The sequence below is a fragment of the Blennius ocellaris genome (genome assembly GCF_963422515.1).
Source record: "Blennius ocellaris genome assembly, chromosome: 23".
In the NCBI taxonomy this organism is placed as follows: domain Eukaryota; kingdom Metazoa; phylum Chordata; class Actinopteri; order Blenniiformes; family Blenniidae; genus Blennius; species Blennius ocellaris.
In genome coordinates, this window is record NC_137672.1 from 11702689 (window position 1) to 11724327 (window position 21639).

At 38.8% G+C, this 21639-nt stretch overlaps 1 protein-coding gene across 1 annotated transcript in view; it reads right to left on the minus strand.

Annotated features, from left to right (window-relative positions):
- Positions 1-21639, minus strand: part of LOC308147287 (phospholipid-transporting ATPase ABCA1) — a gene marked incomplete at both ends in the record, with an annotated part of 155069 nt that overhangs the window by 121156 nt on the left and 12274 nt on the right. The window contains 5 exons of the mRNA XM_080519394.1: positions 4707-4904; positions 7869-7985; positions 8602-8741; positions 18643-18838; positions 18955-19041. Of these exons, the coding sequence (XP_080375520.1) occupies positions 4707-4904; positions 7869-7985; positions 8602-8741; positions 18643-18838; positions 18955-19041 (738 nt within the window). The remainder of the gene's footprint in view (positions 1-4706; positions 4905-7868; positions 7986-8601; positions 8742-18642; positions 18839-18954; positions 19042-21639) is intronic.

Consider the following 21639-nt stretch of genomic DNA (forward strand, 5'->3'; position numbering starts at 1 on the left):
TCTGTTGGTGTTTTTTACGATTAGTATTTCCTCAATTTAAATGTCCATTTTGGCCTTTCAGCACTCACTTCTCCATACTTTGTCACAACTATTCACGCCAGCTAGGATCTTCCTCGAATTGAAAGAGAAACCATGTTTTATGATTTCTGTGCTATTCTTCTCTCTTCCCAATGGGCTCGTAGCTAAAGCCAAGCAATCCTATATCAACAATCTAACTCCAACTGCAGACTGAGAAACAGGCCCTGTTGAGAGCTTGCCAATCCAATCAGTGGGGCAACACATGCTGTTGAGCAGACATGGTTTGGCTTCACACTGCCCAAAGCTGGTGCTCCTGATTGATATCCAAGTGATTGGATCAATATGAGTGGACCCTGTTAATATATACAATAACAGTATGACTGGTATTGCAACGTGCAAAGCTTGCAGCAAGAGAAGAGCTATTGGCTGCAATTCATGTTGAATTCCAATCAATAATATTGTCACATAATGGTTTTTGAATAAAAAATGTTTGTGAACATTTTACCCCCTTCTGGCACAAATTAAAATTTAGCTTTGCTATTATTCTACTTTTCTGGATTTCAAGCCAGGTCTGATATCTGCTACTCTAAATCTCAAGTGAATTCTTCTTTGAAACTTTTACACTTTTAAAAGTCATCCTCAAGCCACACAATGCCTTATAATGGACCCCTTTTTGCCCACCTGCAATTTGTGACACCACTGCTTCAGCACAACCTCATACTATCAAAATGCTATGTAATAATGTAATGATGACGTTCAAACAAAACGCAACAAGTGGCTGCAGGTAGTTTTCCACTGAGAAAGAAACCCTGAATTGAACCAAAATGCGCTAGACGTGCGAAAGCTCAGTCTAAAACATTACAGTGGATTTTAATTCACCCTACTTATGCTGATATGTCTGATATGTTTACACCCGCCCCTCACAAATTGCACCAGCACTAATCGTGGTGTTTCCTGTGTTGGTGTGTTTCTTTCAACAGTGGAGTTTAAGATGTCAGCTGCAGTTTGCACTGATGGCCCCATGAAGCTCCGAGTTCTCCCTTATCCCACCCTGATGTGCTTTATTATCAATAAACGCAGCATTTTACACTCATTGAATTTTGCCCATTCATCCGTTCAGAATCATCACTTCTATTCAGAGAAACATCATGGCAAGCCGGTGCTTATTGCCCGTCAATATTGAGCAAGAGGCAAATAACACAAAGGACAGTGTTCATCCATCACAAGGCCAACCTGGCCTTTAGTTACATTTTTCTCTTGCTTTAACTGTTTTACTTTCTTTTCAAGAGATATGGATATTAGATCTAAATGTTCTGTGCTCATTCGGACAACCAATCAATCAACTTTAGATTGAAATAAATCCCAGTCGCCGTGTCCATGCCTCATCATCTTTGGTAAAGACTGGAGTTACCTTAACGCTGTGCGCTGGTTTACCCCTCTGCTCGGAATGACTTAAAGTAAATGTCTGATAATCAGTTTTCTTTCTTTGTTTGGGCATTATTTGTGAAGCTCTTACTTTGTTTAGGTTGCTTTTTCTCTCACACGGGACAGTGGCATTAAACTTCAATGGCTTTCTTAGTAATCCAAGTCTCTTGACAGCAAAACCAATGTTGGAAAGTAGATTTGATGCAAATGTCTGTTATATCCAAGCACAAAGGTGCTTTGAAAAAATGAGATGTTAGCGGAGATATTGGGGAATAGAGCTTAATATTTGATCTGCTCGAGCTGAGGGACTGGTGAAACCTGATGTGGATTTTGAAATGTTTAAAATACAAGAATCCAATTGATATATTCTCCATAAACACCTGCTCAGTTAGACATTCAACTCCTTTAGGTTTTATGCAGATTTTTCAACAGCACTCAGTACAAAATACAGTTCTGCATAGTTTAATGTATGTTCTTTTAAATATAAATGTTACTTTTGTCCAGAAATAAATTAATATTAATATATTAATTTATTAACTAATAATAAATTGTTTTCATAGTGTATAAATGAAAGATCTGGCTGTAATTTCTATATGTGCTATAAATAAAAAAAAATTAAATGACTGAAAAACATTGCACTTTGATCTTCATTGGATAATTTGTTTAAACTGGATAATATTTTAAACATGATAATGTGTGTGCAGATATTCTCAAAAGATCTGCCTCCTGTCTTGTTGCTGCTGAGTATTGACACTTGTTAACCTGTTTTTCCTCATATATGCAAGCAATCAGCTTGTTCTGACACAGGCTGTGGGTGGTTGCTCGCCGTGCATAGTCTGCATACAAAAACAGTGATGGACAATGAATTTAATCAGGATATATGAAGTTTTTTTATTACAAATATAATGTTAATGTTCATAATTAATTTGGCATATCATGAAGTCAACTGCATGTTCAGGAAAGCCATTCAAAGAGAAAATACTGGCTCATGTGAATGCTTGAGAGGTAATCCAGGTTTTATAGTACTGTACTTCCCATGACAATGAAGCTGGTGCCAAATTCCACAAATTGATACTGAATACCAGCAGCCTAAATGGCATTTTGTGAAGTGAAAACGGACAGTTCCGTCTTCTGCACAAATGTTTAAAACAAACATTTTGCCTAGCCTTTCATAACTTCCATTACACTGTTGACTATTTCACTGAATTCTTTTTAATATGTGGGTGAAGATCCGTGTAGTATCCTTACAAGCTCACAACTGACAAATGCATTTGAAACACGTTGTATAATTGAGGGTCTGTGACTGAGACATAGGAGTCATCGTGCTCCATTTGGTCATTAAGAGGTTGTAGCGATGCTATTCATACAGTCTTGTTTGGGTTCATCTGGGTTCCATCACACTAACAACAGGTGCATTTTAATCAAACTAAACCTCACAATTGCAAATACACCTAAGGACACAGTAGCTGAAACACTTTCAGATGAATAGTAAAGACCTTGGTTTTCCTTCCTGTCTGTGAAAGCCTTTTTTTTTAACGATACTTCTTTTCATTTGCATTTGTGGACAAACTGTATAGAAGATTAGGTTGTACTGAGGATATACATATTGTAAACTGTGGTAAATACATGGGAGCCATAACAGCAAGGGGACCAGAAACAATGGATTTTCAATCGTGAAAACTCCGACTCAATTGCACATAATCAAAATCAATCATATTTGGTCCCAATTAAGCTTAGTCATGGACATATCGGTACATTTTCTATTAAAGGTACGTTGTGACATAATACTCTGCAAATAATTGTATCCTGTTTGTCAAAGTATATACTCTTCACCATTATACTAGTGTTGACTAACCCTTTTACAGGTGTTATTGCTTCCTGTAAAGTACAATGGGGATTCAAACCCAGGTTCTCCCCACCCAGGATCCATGACTTAACCTGATGCAACATCAGGGAAGATATGCAAAAATAGGTTATTCCTCAACTATATTGATCAATACATGAAAATATCGCATCAAAAGCATTATGCTACTAATTACTGTAATCGATAAAATATCCATTCGCTTCTCAAAATGACTGCCTCCAATTAACTTCAATATCACTTTATCTAATTCTGGGTCATGCAGGATGGAGGACAGCTTTGCGTGTCCATCAGACAAACTCATGCTCACAACTCGGGACAATTTAGAGTCAGCAATTGACCTCAGATCTATTTTTTTTTTTTTTTTCTTTACAATTTTGGACTGGAGAGCCCTGAGAAACCCCAATCATGGAAGAGGAGCGATAAAAGGCCTTCAACTGGAATCAAACAAGAAACATTCTGGCAATGAGGCAACAGTCCTAACTACTGCACCACTGTGAGGTGTGTGTGTGTGTGTGTGTGTGTGTGTGTGTGTGTGTGTGTGTGTGTGTGTGTGTGTGTGTGTGTGTGTGTGTGTGTGTGTGTGTGTGTGTGTGTGTGTGTGTGTGTGTGTGTGTGTGTGTGTGTGTGTGTGTGTGTGTGTGTGTTTGATCACACATTGCAGACAGACAAAGGACGGCTTTGCACCAAACTGTGCCACAGTCAATACTGTATATCAGTGTCGACTACGTCTGTGTTCCGTCTCACAGACACAACTCTGTTTGATGCCACTTCGGCTGCAGTTTCGTACTGAACAATGTGTTTTCATGATCATCGTTGGAAGAAATGTAGGGACAGATCTTCCCGTGTGTGTGAGACAGTTCATTAAGTCAAGGATATTAAAGTTTAATGAACAAAAGACTGAAGCATTTATTTATTTTCTTGCTTGTTTTGAAAAAGTACAAAAGCTCAGCGAGCAGAGGATGAAAAGCAGCCTTGATTTTGATTTGAACAATAGCAAAGCCCAGACACTTCAACAAAAGAGCTGTGAAACTGGATGGAAAAAAAACAGCACAATGCCAAACATGGATGCATTGTGCTTTAGTTGCAAGGCACTCGGCTTACACATCGAAGCTTCCATGATGTTCAACCAGAGCTGTGTGTCAGTTGTGAGCAGTGATAGAGTAAATTACAGTAAAAAGATCAGGAATACAAGAATTGCTTGTATTCACAATGAGGTTTTTGCAAGCCAGTAAGCCAAAGGAAGACTTTTCGCAAAATTCAAAACATTTTAACATTTAGTTTGTGTTTAAAAAATAACTCGGTGTCTGAGAACAATCTGTCTAAAAGCGTTGGTGACGAAATCTCAAAACCTCTTTTGGTCCATGAGTGATGTTTGCAAGGTGACATATACGTTACATACACCGATGAAAGTCGAGAGGAGCTCCAGGATCTGTGTCGTGGAGTTGTATACATCCCTCCAGTCATACTGTGGCACGTCAGCAGGACGATCCTCCGGGGGTCCATTGTACAGAAAGTTGGACAGGAGCTCAGGGGTCCAGCTTGTTGCGGTGACGCGTTGGTTGAGCAACTCCACAAACACGGGATTCTTCAGCAAGGCCTGATTTTAACAACAAGAACATGGAGTTATTCACAGTGACAGTGGTCAGTTGTTACAGATATAAAAGAAATATGATATGAATGTGAATGAATATTCATGAAGCTGAACAGGGTCTAAAACCAGTGTATTATACAGAAGTAAAGGCTTGGGAGTTCAGCTCTGCTCTTTAGTGAAGCGGGCTTTCATTTTTTTTTTCCTGCAGAATTAATTAGGAGCCTTAACATAGATGTTAGCGTTGCCACTCTAAGATGGATATCCACAATTTTTTTCCCCTCCCATTTAGAGCATGCATTATGTACTGTATGACCGCACAAATCAGATGCACATTTGCATGGTGCACACATCCATTAAAAACCATAAATGAATGCAAATCTAAAATCCTATGTGTAGACAATACACAGACAACATATAAAAGCCATATAGAGGGGAAAAGACAGGATATACCCGCTTCTCATTCTATTTCACCAACACGGACAGGAACATGCATGTCAGTTAGTCAGTACCAGTCATGGATCAAACTGCAATTGTTTGACTCATGGAACAAAATAACAGGGTGATATGTTCATCAGGGAGCAAATATAACCTTGGCAAAATAGTGATGAATGTGTGCATATGTGTGAGTTTTGTTGAGAGAAATAAATGTCTCAAAGCTCCTCGTACAATAACTCTTGTATAATAAGGCAATTTCACTCCCACCCATGTGTTACCCTCTATTTAGTAGCCACAACCCTTCTCCTCCCTCTCACCCAGTATTTGCTCCGCTTTTCTAGTGCTGTGAAATTAAGACTCAAGTAATAATATGACACCGGCGCTGTAATGACAGTGTTTCTACATACACTTAAATTAAACACTGATAATTTGCCTGTCATGTACACCAGGGAGATTGGCAAAAAGGAAATTAAAACCCACTAAGAGAATAAGTCAATTAAAGCACCTTTTGAGGATCATTTGTACATGTAGCTTGGGAGCTGCACCTTTTCAAAGTGGCCCCGACTTTTTGGACAGGGACAGGTGTCACATTGCCTATGGGGCATTTGGACCTCTCCAGTGTGAAATTGAGAATTGAGATTCAGATATATTGTGGCCTGTGTGCTCAGTGGCATTTCAGTGTCAACACTTCTGATGATATTCTGCTTAACCTAAGGACAAAGTGTCAAATTAAGTCATCTCCATGCTGCATGTGACCTTTTACAAAAATCAGTACATCTCTCTTTGTGACCACTACATTGAGGCCATAACCCATCAAAAATGTGTATATTTTATAGAGATGTGTTTGAAAGTCCTGCTGGCAAATTGACCATAGCTCCTGCACTGGCTTAGAGGTTGAATATCTTCATTTGGAGACTATTGAATATGATAAAATGTGCTGTACGCTATTTAAACTCTGTGGCATTTGCACTAAACAGTTACAAGAATGTCATTTAAGCTTGTTGGTCATGTGTACAATAAAATGCTTTGTTATGAAAGGGTTGCACTGAGAATAAAGCTCATGCAATGACCAACCTCACACAAATAGTGATTTGGTGCCAAAGGAACCACAGTTGCAATCACGGGTCACTGAAACTTTGAGGTTTTTAACTTGGACAATGAAAAGGCAAAAATAGTTAAGTGGAAAATATTTTCCAGCAATTTCAGTGAATATGCAATTGTACAGTGTGTCCTTCTATACAGTGCTGAACCCTAAATGTTCCATCTCAAATGTAGTTGTGGTGGTGATGGTAATTGGTCCATCAACGCAAAACGTGTCTGCGACCTTGAAGGACCTCGAAGGATGACAAACCTCTAAAGCCACCAGCTTCTTAGTGAGAGGTGCAGAAGGAGAGAGCCGGGCTGGGAGAAAATGAAGACAAAGGAGGATTGCTGGTCCATTTGTGTAAAGGTTAGGGCTAGGGTAATGAATACCCTCGCTATATGGAGCTCCCAATGTCTGCTTCCCTCCAGCTGCCTATAAGCTCATTTGGAGTGACACTGGAGTAATGTCAGTGTCAAGGAAATACGGAGAGAGAGAGAGAGAGAGAGAGAGAGAGAGAGAGAGAGAGAGAGAGAGAGAGAGAGAGAGAGAAGGTAGAGAGAAGTGATGGCTAAGAGTCCATGTCCTTTACTTCTATAGATAATCCTTTCTGCCAAGATGAAAATTATCCTGCACTTATCCATAATTACTTTCCTCCCTCAGTCTGCATATCTAACAGATGCTGCAACAAATTGATGTACATAGTATGGGTATTCTCACCTGCAGCATCTGTGAGGCTCATTTTTAATATTTTACAGACCATTTAAAAAAGATGCCACAGTTTCCTTTTTTTGAATTTCAAGATTTTAACCGAGTATCTCACTATATTGGTGTGTTTCAGCATGCATCAGTAACAGTACTAGATGGCTCTATAAGTAGTCCAGTATTTGGGAATGAATAGGTAGATTTTTCACATAGAAGAAAAAAATGTATTGGATGTATAGAAAAAGTATATTAATCTACATATGTTGAATATGTACAAGTCCTGCCTTGATCTCTGGGCCATTCAGTGTAAAAAGTATTAAAAAAAACATGTAATATTTAGAATCTAAATACAATATGTGATATTTAATATAAGTCTTGTAATTTCTTGTATTTTCTTTGGCATATTACTATCAACACATTTATCCAGCCACTGAATGTAGCTTGAGTGATAATAACTTACTTTGTTTCTGTTACTTAAAAACTTCAGGATTGGTGCTCAAAGTACAGTCTGATGGAATATGGATCATTAACAGTCACCAAGATTGACAACCTCTAGCTCTGTTATATTTGAGAACAGACTCACGTCACTATCTTGCAGTATGAACTGCTATTTGTATTAGAAAAATAGAGGTATTTCAAGGATTTTTACAAATAATAACAAATTCCAGTCTTCCTCAACTTTTCTGAAATACATAAATGCTACAAACGTAATGTAAAGTCATGTTGAGTGTTTTCCAGAGGAATCTCACCCGAAGGCTATTGATTTGAGGACTATTCTGTAGATAATCCCAAACACGCGGCCCAAGTTCCTCCCAAGAATCTGCAAGTTCTTTCAGCATAGCCAAGGAGTTGAACGTGGAATTTGCCTAAAAGCAAACAAACAAAAACAACATTCAAAGTACATTTATCTCGATGTCCCCTGACTGAAAGTATAGCCGATGAGCCTTCCTCTCCTCATGCTGAGCCAACACAGACATGAAAGGACTCCACATTTGCACTTTCAGTTAATCCCCAGAGAAACTCATCACATCGTAACACTCACACACCCTCCACCCCCCATGGTGATGCATGTAAATGGGGTTATTTACCCCTGAACACTGACTTGTAAACAATCTGCCTGTGTCTGGTGTGAAGAGGGTCTCGCACACAAACACCGGACCGCTCGCTGTGAATTCGACAGGTTTGGCTCACACTCATTATGTATTCTGAGTGCAAAATCCTCTCTGCGTGTCTATTGTTTGTTTTGCTTATGCAGTGATTAAACTCGAACTAATCTCTCAAAGAAATGTCAGGTTGGGAAAAGACAAACCAAAGTGTCCACGATATTCCGTGGCAACAACTTGTAAGATCCTGTTTTATTTTTCAGAGGCGTCTTCCCATCGACACTCTAGATTAGTCTGATTTTAATCTTAAAATGAACTGTGACTTTAAACCAACACAAGCAACATTTTCAAGAAGACAACAGTTTTCGTCTAAACCTACTTCTTTCACCAGGAGACGAGCAGCAGGTGTATCAGGCGTGTAGAGGACTTTCCCTTGCAGTAATGGCTTCAAGGTGTTCCAAAAGTAGCGCAGACCAGGTGTGCCCTCCAGGGTGTCAACGAGGCTCTGACAAAAAGCATCTGCAGAAGAGAAGGGGTGAGGAGAAAAGACAGGGAAAGTCAAGGAAAGCATTAAAAAAAAAAACACACCTATGAATTTTAAACTCCAGTGTATGTACTGTATCGGACAGCGTGGGACCAAGGCTGGAGAAAACACTGTCTGATCTTCACATAAATCTGAGAAGTCCAAGAAGCAAACATGATAAATATTGCACATGAGCTTTAAACTAACATGGCACTACCATGACAACCACCTTTCAACACTAACTCAACATAGCGGGAGCAAATACTGTATAAACATGGTGTCAGTTAAGTAAATTAGATATGATATAAGCACATTTTACTTGAACGTTTAAAGACCAGAACATGCATACATTATCTAGCCAATTAAGCTTGTTTGATGATATTTAAATCAAATATTTTCATCAATCACATTTTGCAGTCTTTTGCATCTAAGAACAGCTTTTCAAAGAGAAACGCACCTAATGGCAACTGCAAGCTAAAATAAACAAAAACATTCCTGTACAGAACTTAAATTGTTTTACATATTTACTCCAGAGGGGGAGCAGTGATGCATTTGCTGAACTGACTCTGTTTTACATAATTTCCAATTAGTGTATACTGTTGGTCCTGAAACAATCATGAGTAGAAAAAGGAAATAACTGTGTACCGATCCATTTTTTTTAAAATGTATTTAATCTAACAATTGAGCAGCACCTTCTAAAATATGTTCAAACAATCAAAAAAGTTTGGGTACTTCTGTAATTTGAAATACCATTTCAGACCTCAAAAGGGTGTGGTCAGTCAGAAGTGTGTGTTATCTGTGACTGTCTGTAAACATGTTGCCATAAAAGAGAAAACAAGCTTCTGACTAGTAAACTGCCATAAACACAAAATGACCCATTCCTATTAGACACCACACAAGCTTTTCAAAAGTGAAGCAAATAATGGTTAATGTTGTTGACATAAGATAAGGCAAATATTGGTATTTAAAGCAGTCAAGTTATGAATCTAAAGTAAATAATACATGTTCAGCGAGAGAATTCTTGGTATTTTCTACAGCTAACGTATTTATAGTTGATACAGAAAGTCAAATTAGCCTAAGTAATTATTAATTAAGGCTTGAGAGCATTTCTGTGTAGTTTCCATGTTCTTCCTGGGTATGCACAAGTTTTCTCCTGGTTCCCGCCCTCAATTCAAAAATATCCATATGTGTGTGTATGTGTTTGTTTGCCACTGTATTTGCCCTGTGACGCCTGGTAAAGACTGCATCGTCTCAACCCTAAGCTGAAAAACACCAGTGTCGAAGATGGATGGATGCTGTTGCAGGAGGCTTCTGTTTCAGTCATGGATTGACGTTGATTCTGGAGCACATCACGTTCAGGTTATCTTGGAGAAAAAAATTCACTTGAGAAGGTTTGTGTCGGTCTAATTGTTGTATTTTTTTGTTTGTTTGCTTCGTATTTTCTCTCACTCTACGTCAATCTCGCATCAGCTCACTTTCATTCACTAATTGGCTTACCATCAATGTTTAACCAAGTGGAATGAAAGAAAAAAAAAGTTTGCTCCTATTGAACTTTTAGACAAAAACTTTTGGAGATTATCATTTTTGTAGTCTGTTGTCTAGAGAGATAATCCAAGCCTCATCAAATATACAGTTTTATGCTATTTTTCCACAGAAAGCATTCAATTATTATTCAATGTTTATTCAATAAAATGCTTAATCTAATCTATTTTGATACAGTCACTGGTACTGTAAAAAAACAACTTTGAGGACAGAAAACTTCACAAATAATTAATTCCTCATCAAAGAGGTCAATTATGACTTAAAAAAACACATGGGCAGAGGGAAACACGAAGCAAGAGTTCAGACCAGAGTACATGAGGAAAATCTTCTGTGAACAGAGTGAAAAAAAAGCCAATATGCTCAGCAGCAGCAGGATCATTATTAATTTAACTTCTGTCAATGTGAATATTGCGAGGTTGGGAGAGTGCTGAATAAGTTACACAAGGAGCTGTGCTGCCAGCAGTAGAACCTGGAGTGGTTAGAAAGCTTGTTCTTCTGCTGGGTCTGGTTTGTCTCCACTGTAAATGCCTCTTTGGAATTGTGTGCCATGCGAGCATGTGACAATTGATCAGTTCAGGTTGTCGTGTGCCAGTCAACCTGGACGTCCGCCTCTTTGATCTGTCACTAACTGTGGTTCTGTTCCACCACCTGTCATTGCAACAGTGTTCTTTCCACCCTTCTTTCACCACCCCCTTATTTTTATTTTGAATAGTGTTTTAATTTTTCAAAATTGAAGCTCAAACCTTGAACATTTAGTTTAAAAATTTTTTTTTCCAATTAATTATTTGTTTTTTTTAAATGAACAAACCTTCAGGCCTGGATCGAGCTCCATACTCTCCTTTCATCTCACCAGAGCAACCATTTGTCCCCATCAGGGAGATTTTAGCGGCCATTTTCAGTGCAATTAAATGTTAGCCTCTCTGCCTGCTGGCCATCTTTCCCAGGTGCTCCTCAGAGGTCAGTGTGCGCAGAGCTAATGGCTACCCCTCAGTCTGGGTCTGGCCAGCTGTTCCCTCCACAGGCTACACAGATGCCACCTCATGCAATCAAAACACTTGAAAGACAAGGAGTGTGTGTGATACACACCTTAGCCTCTCTGCTCAATAGGCTGTTCGATGTGCCCGTGGAAACAAAGAAAATTGAAACATTTTCTGTACTTGTGAAAAAAAAAATACATGCAATTCAATCTCAGTAAGATGATTGGTTTTAGATTGTTTATAGACAACGACGCCATTAGTATTCACACAACCCAACCAGTACCGCAATTAAAACTAGAGGACACACTGATCATCTTAAAGTCCAATGACACTCACAAATGGCTTTTCATTGATGCAGCACAAGATAACATCTGCACACTCTGAATGTGCTATGATATATATTTTGGACATGCAAAGTGAAGGGAAAATACACTTGGTGAAATTCAGAAACTGCCTCATCCTGTCAAGCAGCTGGAGAGGTGGGCTTGTGTGTGATTGACAGCAGCTATGCGCCGGTGTTACACCTCAGGGAGCAAGACACAAAGTAAACAAAGTTTAGCTGGAGCTACATGTCATGGGCACACAGTGTGTTGTCATTGTTACCGAAGAGTAAAGAGCAAAAAAGCTTCTTACAGGACCCAGGTGGTGTTCCCTGGTTATCTTAAATGCTATTTAATGTGCTGCAGCAGAGCAACTAATTAGCAATCTTGCCTCTAAACTGAAGTTAGTAGAGCACTTTTTCCCCGAGTGAATGTGCGGTCACTTCCTTCACAGGCTAAAAACAAGACGTGCTCACACTTTGTTACTGTTGCATTTTCTTCCAAAGTCTGGGCATGATGCTTCGTGAATCGCCATGGCAGTAATTGCCAATAAATCATCAGAATGAGTCCAGCTAATAATGATATGGTAATTTTACTGCAACATGAGGCTTTATGGTAAAAACAAACAGCAAAGATGACACTGGCCATTGCAAAAAGCCAAATAGGTGGGGAAATGTGACTTATTACTATCTGTCAAAACAATAATAAACATGAAGTGTTAAAAAATTGAAATAGAAAAATATGTACTTTTCACTTCATAGCCTTTTTAAATTATATTTTGATCTCTGAAATATGAAAACGGTGAATTCAATTACCAGTTAGATCATTGTTACTGAACATTCAAAACTAGTAATAATTACACATCTAATTGCTAGGAAATCCACATAATCCCATTTTAGGATCTTTTTGAGCTTTTATGTATCTGTATTTAACTCCAGCACTTTTATTTTTTTGTTTACACTTTCCTACATTTTACTAGTGTATCGCTGCTTTCACATCCTTCAAATTGACTCCTTACTGCTTTTAACTTCTTCAAAGGCTCATGAGTTACAGACAGATATTCTTAGTTATTTCAATATGGTGATGTAATGCATCGTCATCTATCTTATCAATCGAACAATCTTTGTTTGTAGGGCACTCATAATTCAGTCAAATGCAAAACAAAATACTTCACATCTAAAAAGAGCCTGCTTTATACAAATCAGTTGACAATGGGGACGGATCACCAGTCCATTCATTCACAGGCAACCACACAGAAACAAGTGTTTACATTTCCATGTTAGAAAATGCAAAGGCAACACGGAAATTATTACACCACTGTGTGGCCTACTGATGCTGCAGGGGTCATTTTGACCTGCATCGTCACCCAGTCAAGACAGACTGTCCTGGACACAACTGCAATGAATATATAGGACAACAGATGAGAGAGCAATATCCATATCCCTATGCCCTGCACCAATACATTCTAAAAATAATCCTATTTTTCATCTTACCTCAATATGAGTGTCTGCAATGTGTCAGTTTTTCCTATTTAAATCCTTTGACACTTCATCTCTGCACACAGCAAGATCCCCCTTTTCAAAAATGTGTTTGTGATTATGAAAGTGATTATGAGAACAGAAGGCTTCACTCAACAATAGCATATGAATATAGATGGCAGTGATGAATGCATGGCACTCCAATATTAGATAGCAGTTTCCTGGGAGAGATATATCGGTTTTGGATATTTGTGTGTACTAAAGGGGGCATCAGATTACAGAGGGTTACAGATTCTCCTGAGCTGTGTGGTTCTTTTTGACAAGAGAACTTTACTTTATTACAAAACAGCCATCTGAACGAGGAGAGAATCTGTTCTTTACAACCTGGTTTAGCTACAGTCAAATAATTGCTTGGAGCCTCAAGTCAGCGCCTCAACTTACCTGGCAAATGTAATCAATTTGAGGTGTACCCTGGAGATGAGCTCAATTCAGCACTACTGTGAGACAGCACTGATGACGCGCTACAAATGCTGGCACTCCTTGCTGGCAAGCACGTGCATTTACGCAGTGCACCCCCACACGAAGACGATGATATTAATTGTAGTTTTCATTACCCATACTTCAGGAATTTCATGCAAAGCAGTCAGGAGCCAACAAACACAAGGCACAGGCCAGACACACGTACCCAAAGTGACCGGGCCAGTCACGACAGACAGTCGGAGTGAACTAGTCTGTGCATCAATCAAAGGGCATGTGTTTTTTTATTTCTTTTCTTTTCTACAAGCAGCACATATCAAGTGCTGTCTCACGGCATCTGTGCAGAAAAGGAAAATAAACTTGAATAAATGTCATTGACGTCGTTCTGTCACAACAGGCACAGGGAGGCTGCTTTTGGCATCCAGAGGTATCAGGTGAGCGATGTTTACTCTCAATTACTGTCATGACAAACACCTATTATCCCCTCACTGGCTCCAGTACCTCCTATTACAGCAGAAAAAGGATAGTGTTTACTCATTATTCATACATCAATGTGCAAATTCTGGGTGAACAAAAAATTAAAGTGTAAATCAGATTGTGACATATTGTCGGAAGAAAAAAATAATCACAGCTACAGTCGGTTACAGCACATAATTATTCTCATTATGATCTAAGCAGCAACATTTTTTTTTTTTTTTTACTTGTCCGATCCATAATTGAACCACTTGGATTATCCTGTCTCACATGTATTCAAGTCATCTTTTGTAGATTGGTGTACTGACTCACTTTATCTGCCATTTATATTTAGCTTTTGAAAGTTTTGGCTTTCTAGTTGCAGTTTTCCTGATTAGGTTCAGTATGTAAAAGACAGACCACACTATAATAAAAAGCCACTGGTGGGTTAACTGTTTTTTCCTTTGACTCATTGAAACACTCAAAACACCACCTAAAGGTGCAAACGTGTACTTTAAAAATAAACAGGCTGATGGAAGTTGGATAAGTTGCTAACTTTGGTAGATACCAGCAGCATATCACAAATATATTTTAGCAGGACATCAGGACTGAAATAAACATCTAATTCTACATCTAATCTAATACCTGCAAATGTGTTTTATATTGGTGCAGAAAAATACAAATAGCAGGAAATGACTTCTATATGAAGAGTAAATCTAGATTATAGCGGGTTTTCTTAATGTGGCCCTTCATAAGACATCTAACTTCAAGCATAGTATAAGCAAGCCACCTCATCCCCTCATTATTTCAACTTCTGTGGACAAAATATAAAAGAATAATCATCTTAAAAAAAATTGTTCACAGGAGTAGCTACCATCCCAACTACCCTATGTAGTGAGTCAGAACTTGCTGTCAACAATTAATAGAGGAACGAGCATTACTGAGCCATTTACAAAACCCCAGAGTTGGCCTTTATTGTTGCTGTTTTGCTATTCCTTTGAGTGTACTTTTACACTTACAAAGGAGTTGTAATTGGCCATTATGCAGACACACTGCATATTCCAGATCCATTTAACTATACATAGTGCAGCACAATGAAATGCCACTGCAAAGCCAAAACAGCCATTAGCATGCTAACAGAGATGTTACTGCTTATTATGTAAGGAAGATACAATGTTTTTGCTAATTTGTGCTGGCACTAGCATGCAATTCCACTTTGTGGTGAAACGTTATTCCCAAGGAATAGAGGCTTCTTATTAAAATCTAATTTTGTGCAGATTCCTCCAAAGAACAGGCTTTTAATGAAACAGGACTGCACGATCTCTAATGAGCATGAGGCTGCATGACATCACACTGAAGATATATATTTCCCAAGCGTTTCAGGGAGGAAACACATTCTTGCCTGCCCTTGCCAAATAAACTTGTTGTGAAATTTTGATTTCTGGTTTCCTTTGGATACAGTGACAAAAGTTTATTCAAAAAAAAGCTTATTGATTTCCAATTGAAAATGTACAATTCACGAGATCACAGCATATCTATTTCATTCATCGTCTGTACTGTTTCATCCAAATGTATATAATTTAATACATGTACAGGCTGTGAGTCCTTCAGTGGACAAACACACAAGATCAGTCACACAAACCCACATTCAATTCATTCCATTTTTCAATCCATTTGCAATTTTAGTGTCACCAATTAACCTCAAACACATTTTCTGTGACCGGAGATGTACATATGTATGCATGCATGCAGAATAAACATGCAAATTCTGAATCATATGGCCAACAAGCCTGAACTCAAAGCAAGGATAATGTTCTGAGGCAAGAGTGCTTATCACTATATGTAATTACCTCGATATTATATAGATTAATTTTTTTTTTATTAATTTGAGTTTAACTATATTTTCCTGTCTGGAAAACAAGAAAAGAACATATGTATTCTAAATCAGAAAACAGCTTTCTTCTTTAAATGGGTGAAAATAGGATCAGGTGTGCTTAAACAGGTGCGCATGACAAAAAGTTTGTCAGCATTTGGGGATCTACCCATACATCAAGAGCACACACGAGGCCAGGTCAGGTCTTGTTTTACACAGTCCGCTGTGTGATAATCCATAACGTCTCTCGGGCTCCGCCGAGCCATGTAGGGAGGAATAAGAAGAATGTTATACAGATGTAGAGATTTCCATACTACTGCCAGACTGCCCAGGACAGTTCACACAATTTTAATCCGCCGACTGACCTGAACATGGTTCGACAAGTTCAAGAAAATCCAGAGCGGCACTCAACGAGAGACTGCTGTCTCGCCACACACGCTGACAAACAGCCGTGAGTCAGTTGTCGCACAAATCTGACCTACATGATTGCTTCTCCAGGTTTGACAGAAAGCAGTGAGTTGAAGAGCAGCACTGTGATAACGGAGCCTGGATCACTGGGTGGATACAGACAGCTGATGTGCACAGACACATACATGCACACGAACAGATGGTTCCTTGTTGATTATGAAATATTTAGTGCATTGAAAAATGTCAAAAATGAAAATCAGGCAATGGATTAAGGAGAATAGGAACTACAGCTTGCATGTTTTACCTTTTCAGATAGTATTACTGTGAACAGTCTCCATGGACACACACTCGTGACCATGGCTTAAGGGAGACACTGGCATCGTGGTTTGTGTGTAGCCATTGACAAATAACTTTTATGTACTCACAGTGTGTGAGTTAAACTGATTTCACCATCAACAACACATTTGAAGGACAGGAGAAAAGAGTGTCTACCGGATTAGATCAAAGGTTGATCCATGCTCACATGTAAAGCCTCTTTTTTCCCTTTTATTAATACAAGACAGGCAGGCATCAGGACACTCCTTCACCTGCTACAACAGGGCAGACATGGACAGAGAGTTCCCAGTTTTTAAAGTAGTGTGAATATCCAGCAGTTTCATTCAGGGTGGCTACTTGGAATAAATATTTCATAAGGAGCACCACACTGCTGGAAAGTACTCAACTCTGGCTGTGAAAGCAACACTGTACCATGTTGCCAGGTTGGTATGCAGCATATTATTATGAGGACCAGAGACGATGACATCCTGGGGATGCACCGGAAATAGAAATTGTGAAATCTTTCCAAAGTGTAAAGTTCCTCTCCCAACTCTACAACACTGAACTCGATCAAGACTGCCTTTTACTGAAATCTATATATTTTTTTTGTTATTAGAATGCTTATATATAATAAATTAATAGAGAGCACACCAAATAACTGCTTCACACACATATTACACTGGCAACAATAGAAGAGAGCCGGGCATAGTTGGAGCACAATTAAGTGAGTCAAAAGTCCACTTATCTGGAGGATGGAAACTTTTTTCTTTCAATGGATGCAATATTTCATAACAGCTTGAATTTGGCTGTTGTTCACTTGAATGGCACTTACTCTTTTCAACCGCTGGAAGTCAAGCAGAGCCAGCCTCAGTGTATTTCAAACTGCTCTGGAGAATTTGAGCAGAACAGCTGACTGACAGTATGGCTGCCATGGATATTTTCCTTTTCTAAACAGAAGAAAAGCCTGTTGACAACCCCAGAAAAAGCTGTATTGACACCATCTGTCCTGGGTGGAAAGTTTGGATTTCCATATGTTCATCTTTAAGATGTCATGTCACCATCTACTAAACATCACTTTTCACTCGGGGTAAGTTGCCGTGGACTTCCCTTCCCATTTTGAAAATGACATTATGTCAGGGGTGGGAGGAAGACAGCTTTTAAATGTAATGAGAGGAGCTAATTTGATTGGCGACGACTGAAGCCAGGACCTGATCCAACTTGTGATAATGTATTCCTAATCAAACCTAGTTTTCAGCTCCAGCAGAGGTGCCAGCTGTGCCACAGGTGCCTCTTCCCGCATGTGAAGTGGTCATATCATGCACATTATGTTCTGCCGACTGCATCCTGCACTAAACTATTTTTTTCCCCTGCAGAGATATTTTTATTGGTAAAAAAATGGTAAATGGTCTGGATTTATATAGCGCCTTCTAACCACACTGAGTGCAGTCCCAAAGCGCTTTACATATCAGCTCACTCACCCATTCACGCTCACATTCACACACCAATGGGACAGAGCTGCCATGCAAGGCACTAATGAACCACTGGGAGCAATTTAGGGTTCAGTGTCTTGCCCAAGGACACTTCGACACATAGACCGGTGTAGACTGGGATCGAACCTCCGACCTCTCACTCCGAAAGACGACCACTCTACCACCTGAGCCACGGTCGCCCTCAAATTATTTTTGAGCCTTATTCCTTAGACAACCACAGTTCACCTACAATCCATCAATACATTTTGACTGCACCTTTACATTCCTGTTATTTGTATATTGCACTATATTGGCAAGAGTAGAAGAATTACCCCATGAAACTGAAAAAAAAAATTTACATTAAAAAATGTAGACATACAGAATAACCATGGTGAGAAAATGACCACTAATCATTTGCCATGTCACGTGATACTGAACATTACGCATCATTTGTTTGTGAGTATTCTCAATTTCCTGGCTCCATGACTAAATATAGTGCTGTTGAGCTGAGATGCAGATAAATGATTAAGACACAGGTCGTCTGTGACAGCTTTGCCTTATAAAGAAGCTTGCAGCTGCACTTACCGGAACCGTTGCCCATGATGGAAATTGATTGGTTGTTAGCCATCTGTCTAGGTGAGGGAAAACCGAGAGTCATATTGGTGGAATTGAAGTCGGTCTCCTTTCCACACAGGAGCATATTGACACTGCCAATCATGTCCGCTCGGAAATCCAGTGAACTCGCAGCCTGAAAGGAAATGGAGCGCTGCAACCTGGCCACCTAAAAATGGGAATTTGTAAAAAAAAAAAATTTAAAGATTTTTTTTCTTCTAATAAACAGTTTTGTCATCATAAATCACTAAGCAAGATAACTATTAACAAGAAATCAACACTAACCTCCTCAATGACTGGCAATGCATTCTGGGAGGTCTTCCGCATTAGTGCCAATGTGTCTGGTGCATTCAGATTGAAAGCTGAATTGATCTAAAAGAGGAGCAGAATAGTAAGATGGATGTAAAATGTAAATGTAAAATATATGAACAGAATACAAAAGAATGCTCGGAAAGGTAAATGTTTTGAAACTGAACCCTTTGGCATTCACATAACATTTTCAAACTGTGTTTAAAAACTACTTCAGCAAACGTGACTCAACCAAGATTTTCAACAGCAAAGACATTTAATGCAAGGTTAGAATAGGATACTTTAAAGCAAAGACACAAAATATGGGCAAAAAATGGACTCTGAGATAGAAAACAGACAAATAAAAATGACATGAATAAGATTTGGATGGATAGAATATTGAGGGATAAAAACAAGAACATAAAAACAAAAGGCTATAAAAATGATGACATCACACAGAGGCAAGTCCATAAACAGGTGTATTAAAAAGTGATTTAAAAGAAGCCACTGCTTCAGCGGGCCAATCTTTTCAGGAAATTCTCTACAAAGTTGAGAAGCCAAGATGGCAAACGCTTGTCTGTTATACTGACTGGAGACACGCCCATGTCAGTATAAAAATGATTACTTGAAACATTTTACAAAAAAGCAAATATTCATGCACACATGCCACAAACAATAGGTATTCCAATATTTACTGTTTCGACATGTTTGTGTGCAAACTGCAGGTTTTTCCAGTTACAAGCAGGAAACCAGTGGCTTTAGGCTTAAGTTGGGGTGATATTATAATGTGAAATCAGTGAGAAGGTGAACTGCAGCTAAATACATGATTGAATCCAGAAAGCTGAGCTGTAGAGCACAAGATCAGATTAGTCCAAAGTTTAATAAGAACAATACAACATGACTCAATGTTAATTCAATATGACGGTCAGTTGACTGACTGATTTTTCAGTGTTCCAGTAAGATTCCTTAACATGTCATGAAAACTAGATTAATTATAATGATTAACAATCACATTAATTGTTATTGGATATGGGTGGGATCCTAATACTGTGGCATCATGGCACAGTCACTCATATGAACACTCTGGCTGCAAACGGCATCCGTATACAATATGCCCACACTTGTTTCCAAAAACATGCTTGTTCCACTTTGGCAGTAGGAGGTGGCACGGACACGCTGGCTACAGAGCCCGAGCAGACCAGTTCTACATTAACCTTTTATTTATACTCACTGGCATGGCAACAAACAAAAGCCTCTATTTACTTTCCCCTTACTAATTTGTCCGTCTTGACCTGTAAATTATGTCTCAACAACATCTTCCCTGGCTCTGGTTTATAAAAGCTGCATTAAAATGACAAGTGTTACTCAGTGTTACAGTGACATTCTGAAGGTACACAGTATGAGTCCAATTAGAGGAACTAAATGGCATGCCCTTTCAACCACTGTCATTTTCATGCATCAAGTGTCAAGTATAGCCTGTATGAGGGTTGCCTGCATTGTCTTTCAGCATATAAAATGACAAAGACTTGAAATATATGCAGCACAAAGGTCCTGAAAGAGCACAAGCATACAGACCACAGGGTCTAAGAGCTGAATAGATAACACTGCATTCAAAATACGAAATAAAGCTCTATTTACAAACAGTAGCTCTTTCAAGCATGGCTTCAACAAACGCCGAGCCACTGATTGAGTCTTGAGTGTATTCATTTAGCACCATTTCTACTGTTAGTGAGTGGAGGACAGACAAAAGGAGCAGATGGAGTGGAAAAGTGGAGTCTTGGACAATTTTCAGCAGAACGGCTAAAAATCGTCTGAAAGTGATGGATGGAAGAAAAGGAGTTGAGCATTGTAACATTAGGAGCACAGTATAGTGAAAATAGTGAAACACAGGTCAAATGAAATGCTCTCATACATGATTTATCTCAGTAGCCAATTTACTTCTTGTCCTGTCATAGTGGCTGTCTGATTGGTCAGTGTTCATTGCTTTAGTATGTTGAAGTTTGGTTTTCAACAAAATGAGATTGGTCAAGGCCTTCTCTGACGAGAGGTGCATAAAAACTACATTATGTGTGAAGACAACTGGTAGCCACAATGACAGAGGAGGGGAAATGCAAAGTAGTCAGACGAGAGCAAAAAGCAGCTATAATTGTGAATTAATGAGGGGAACATTAGTTCATGTGCTTAAAGATGGCCAGATTCACTCAGGGTATAATATTACTATTGTAGATTTAGCCTGTTTATTATTCTGAACTCTAAGCTGAAGTTCCTATTTATTTTATTATTTGCCATAGTATGTAGCTCTGTTTCTTTGCACTACACTGTGGACTCTGAGTGCACCAAAAAATAAATATTGTCGATAGAGTATTGAATTAGCTTTGAATTATCTTTCTCTGCTTGATTCAAGTCGTTGACTTAACACAGAGCAGATGTTGATGCACTGTGTAACTTCAGACCATGAAGAAATCTTCTGTTTACAGAGTTCCCTTATTCTTAATTAACTCGCCATTACTTACAAACTGCAGATTTACAAATGTATTGCATATATTGTCCCCAGATGTACCATGAGGTAGATTTGGGTAAAATAACTTCTGATCTCATCATCTGTCCCACTTCCCACTCCACCTGGACTTCTTTCAAGAGTTTCCATTTGAGTATAGTTATTCACAATGGTATGATATAAAT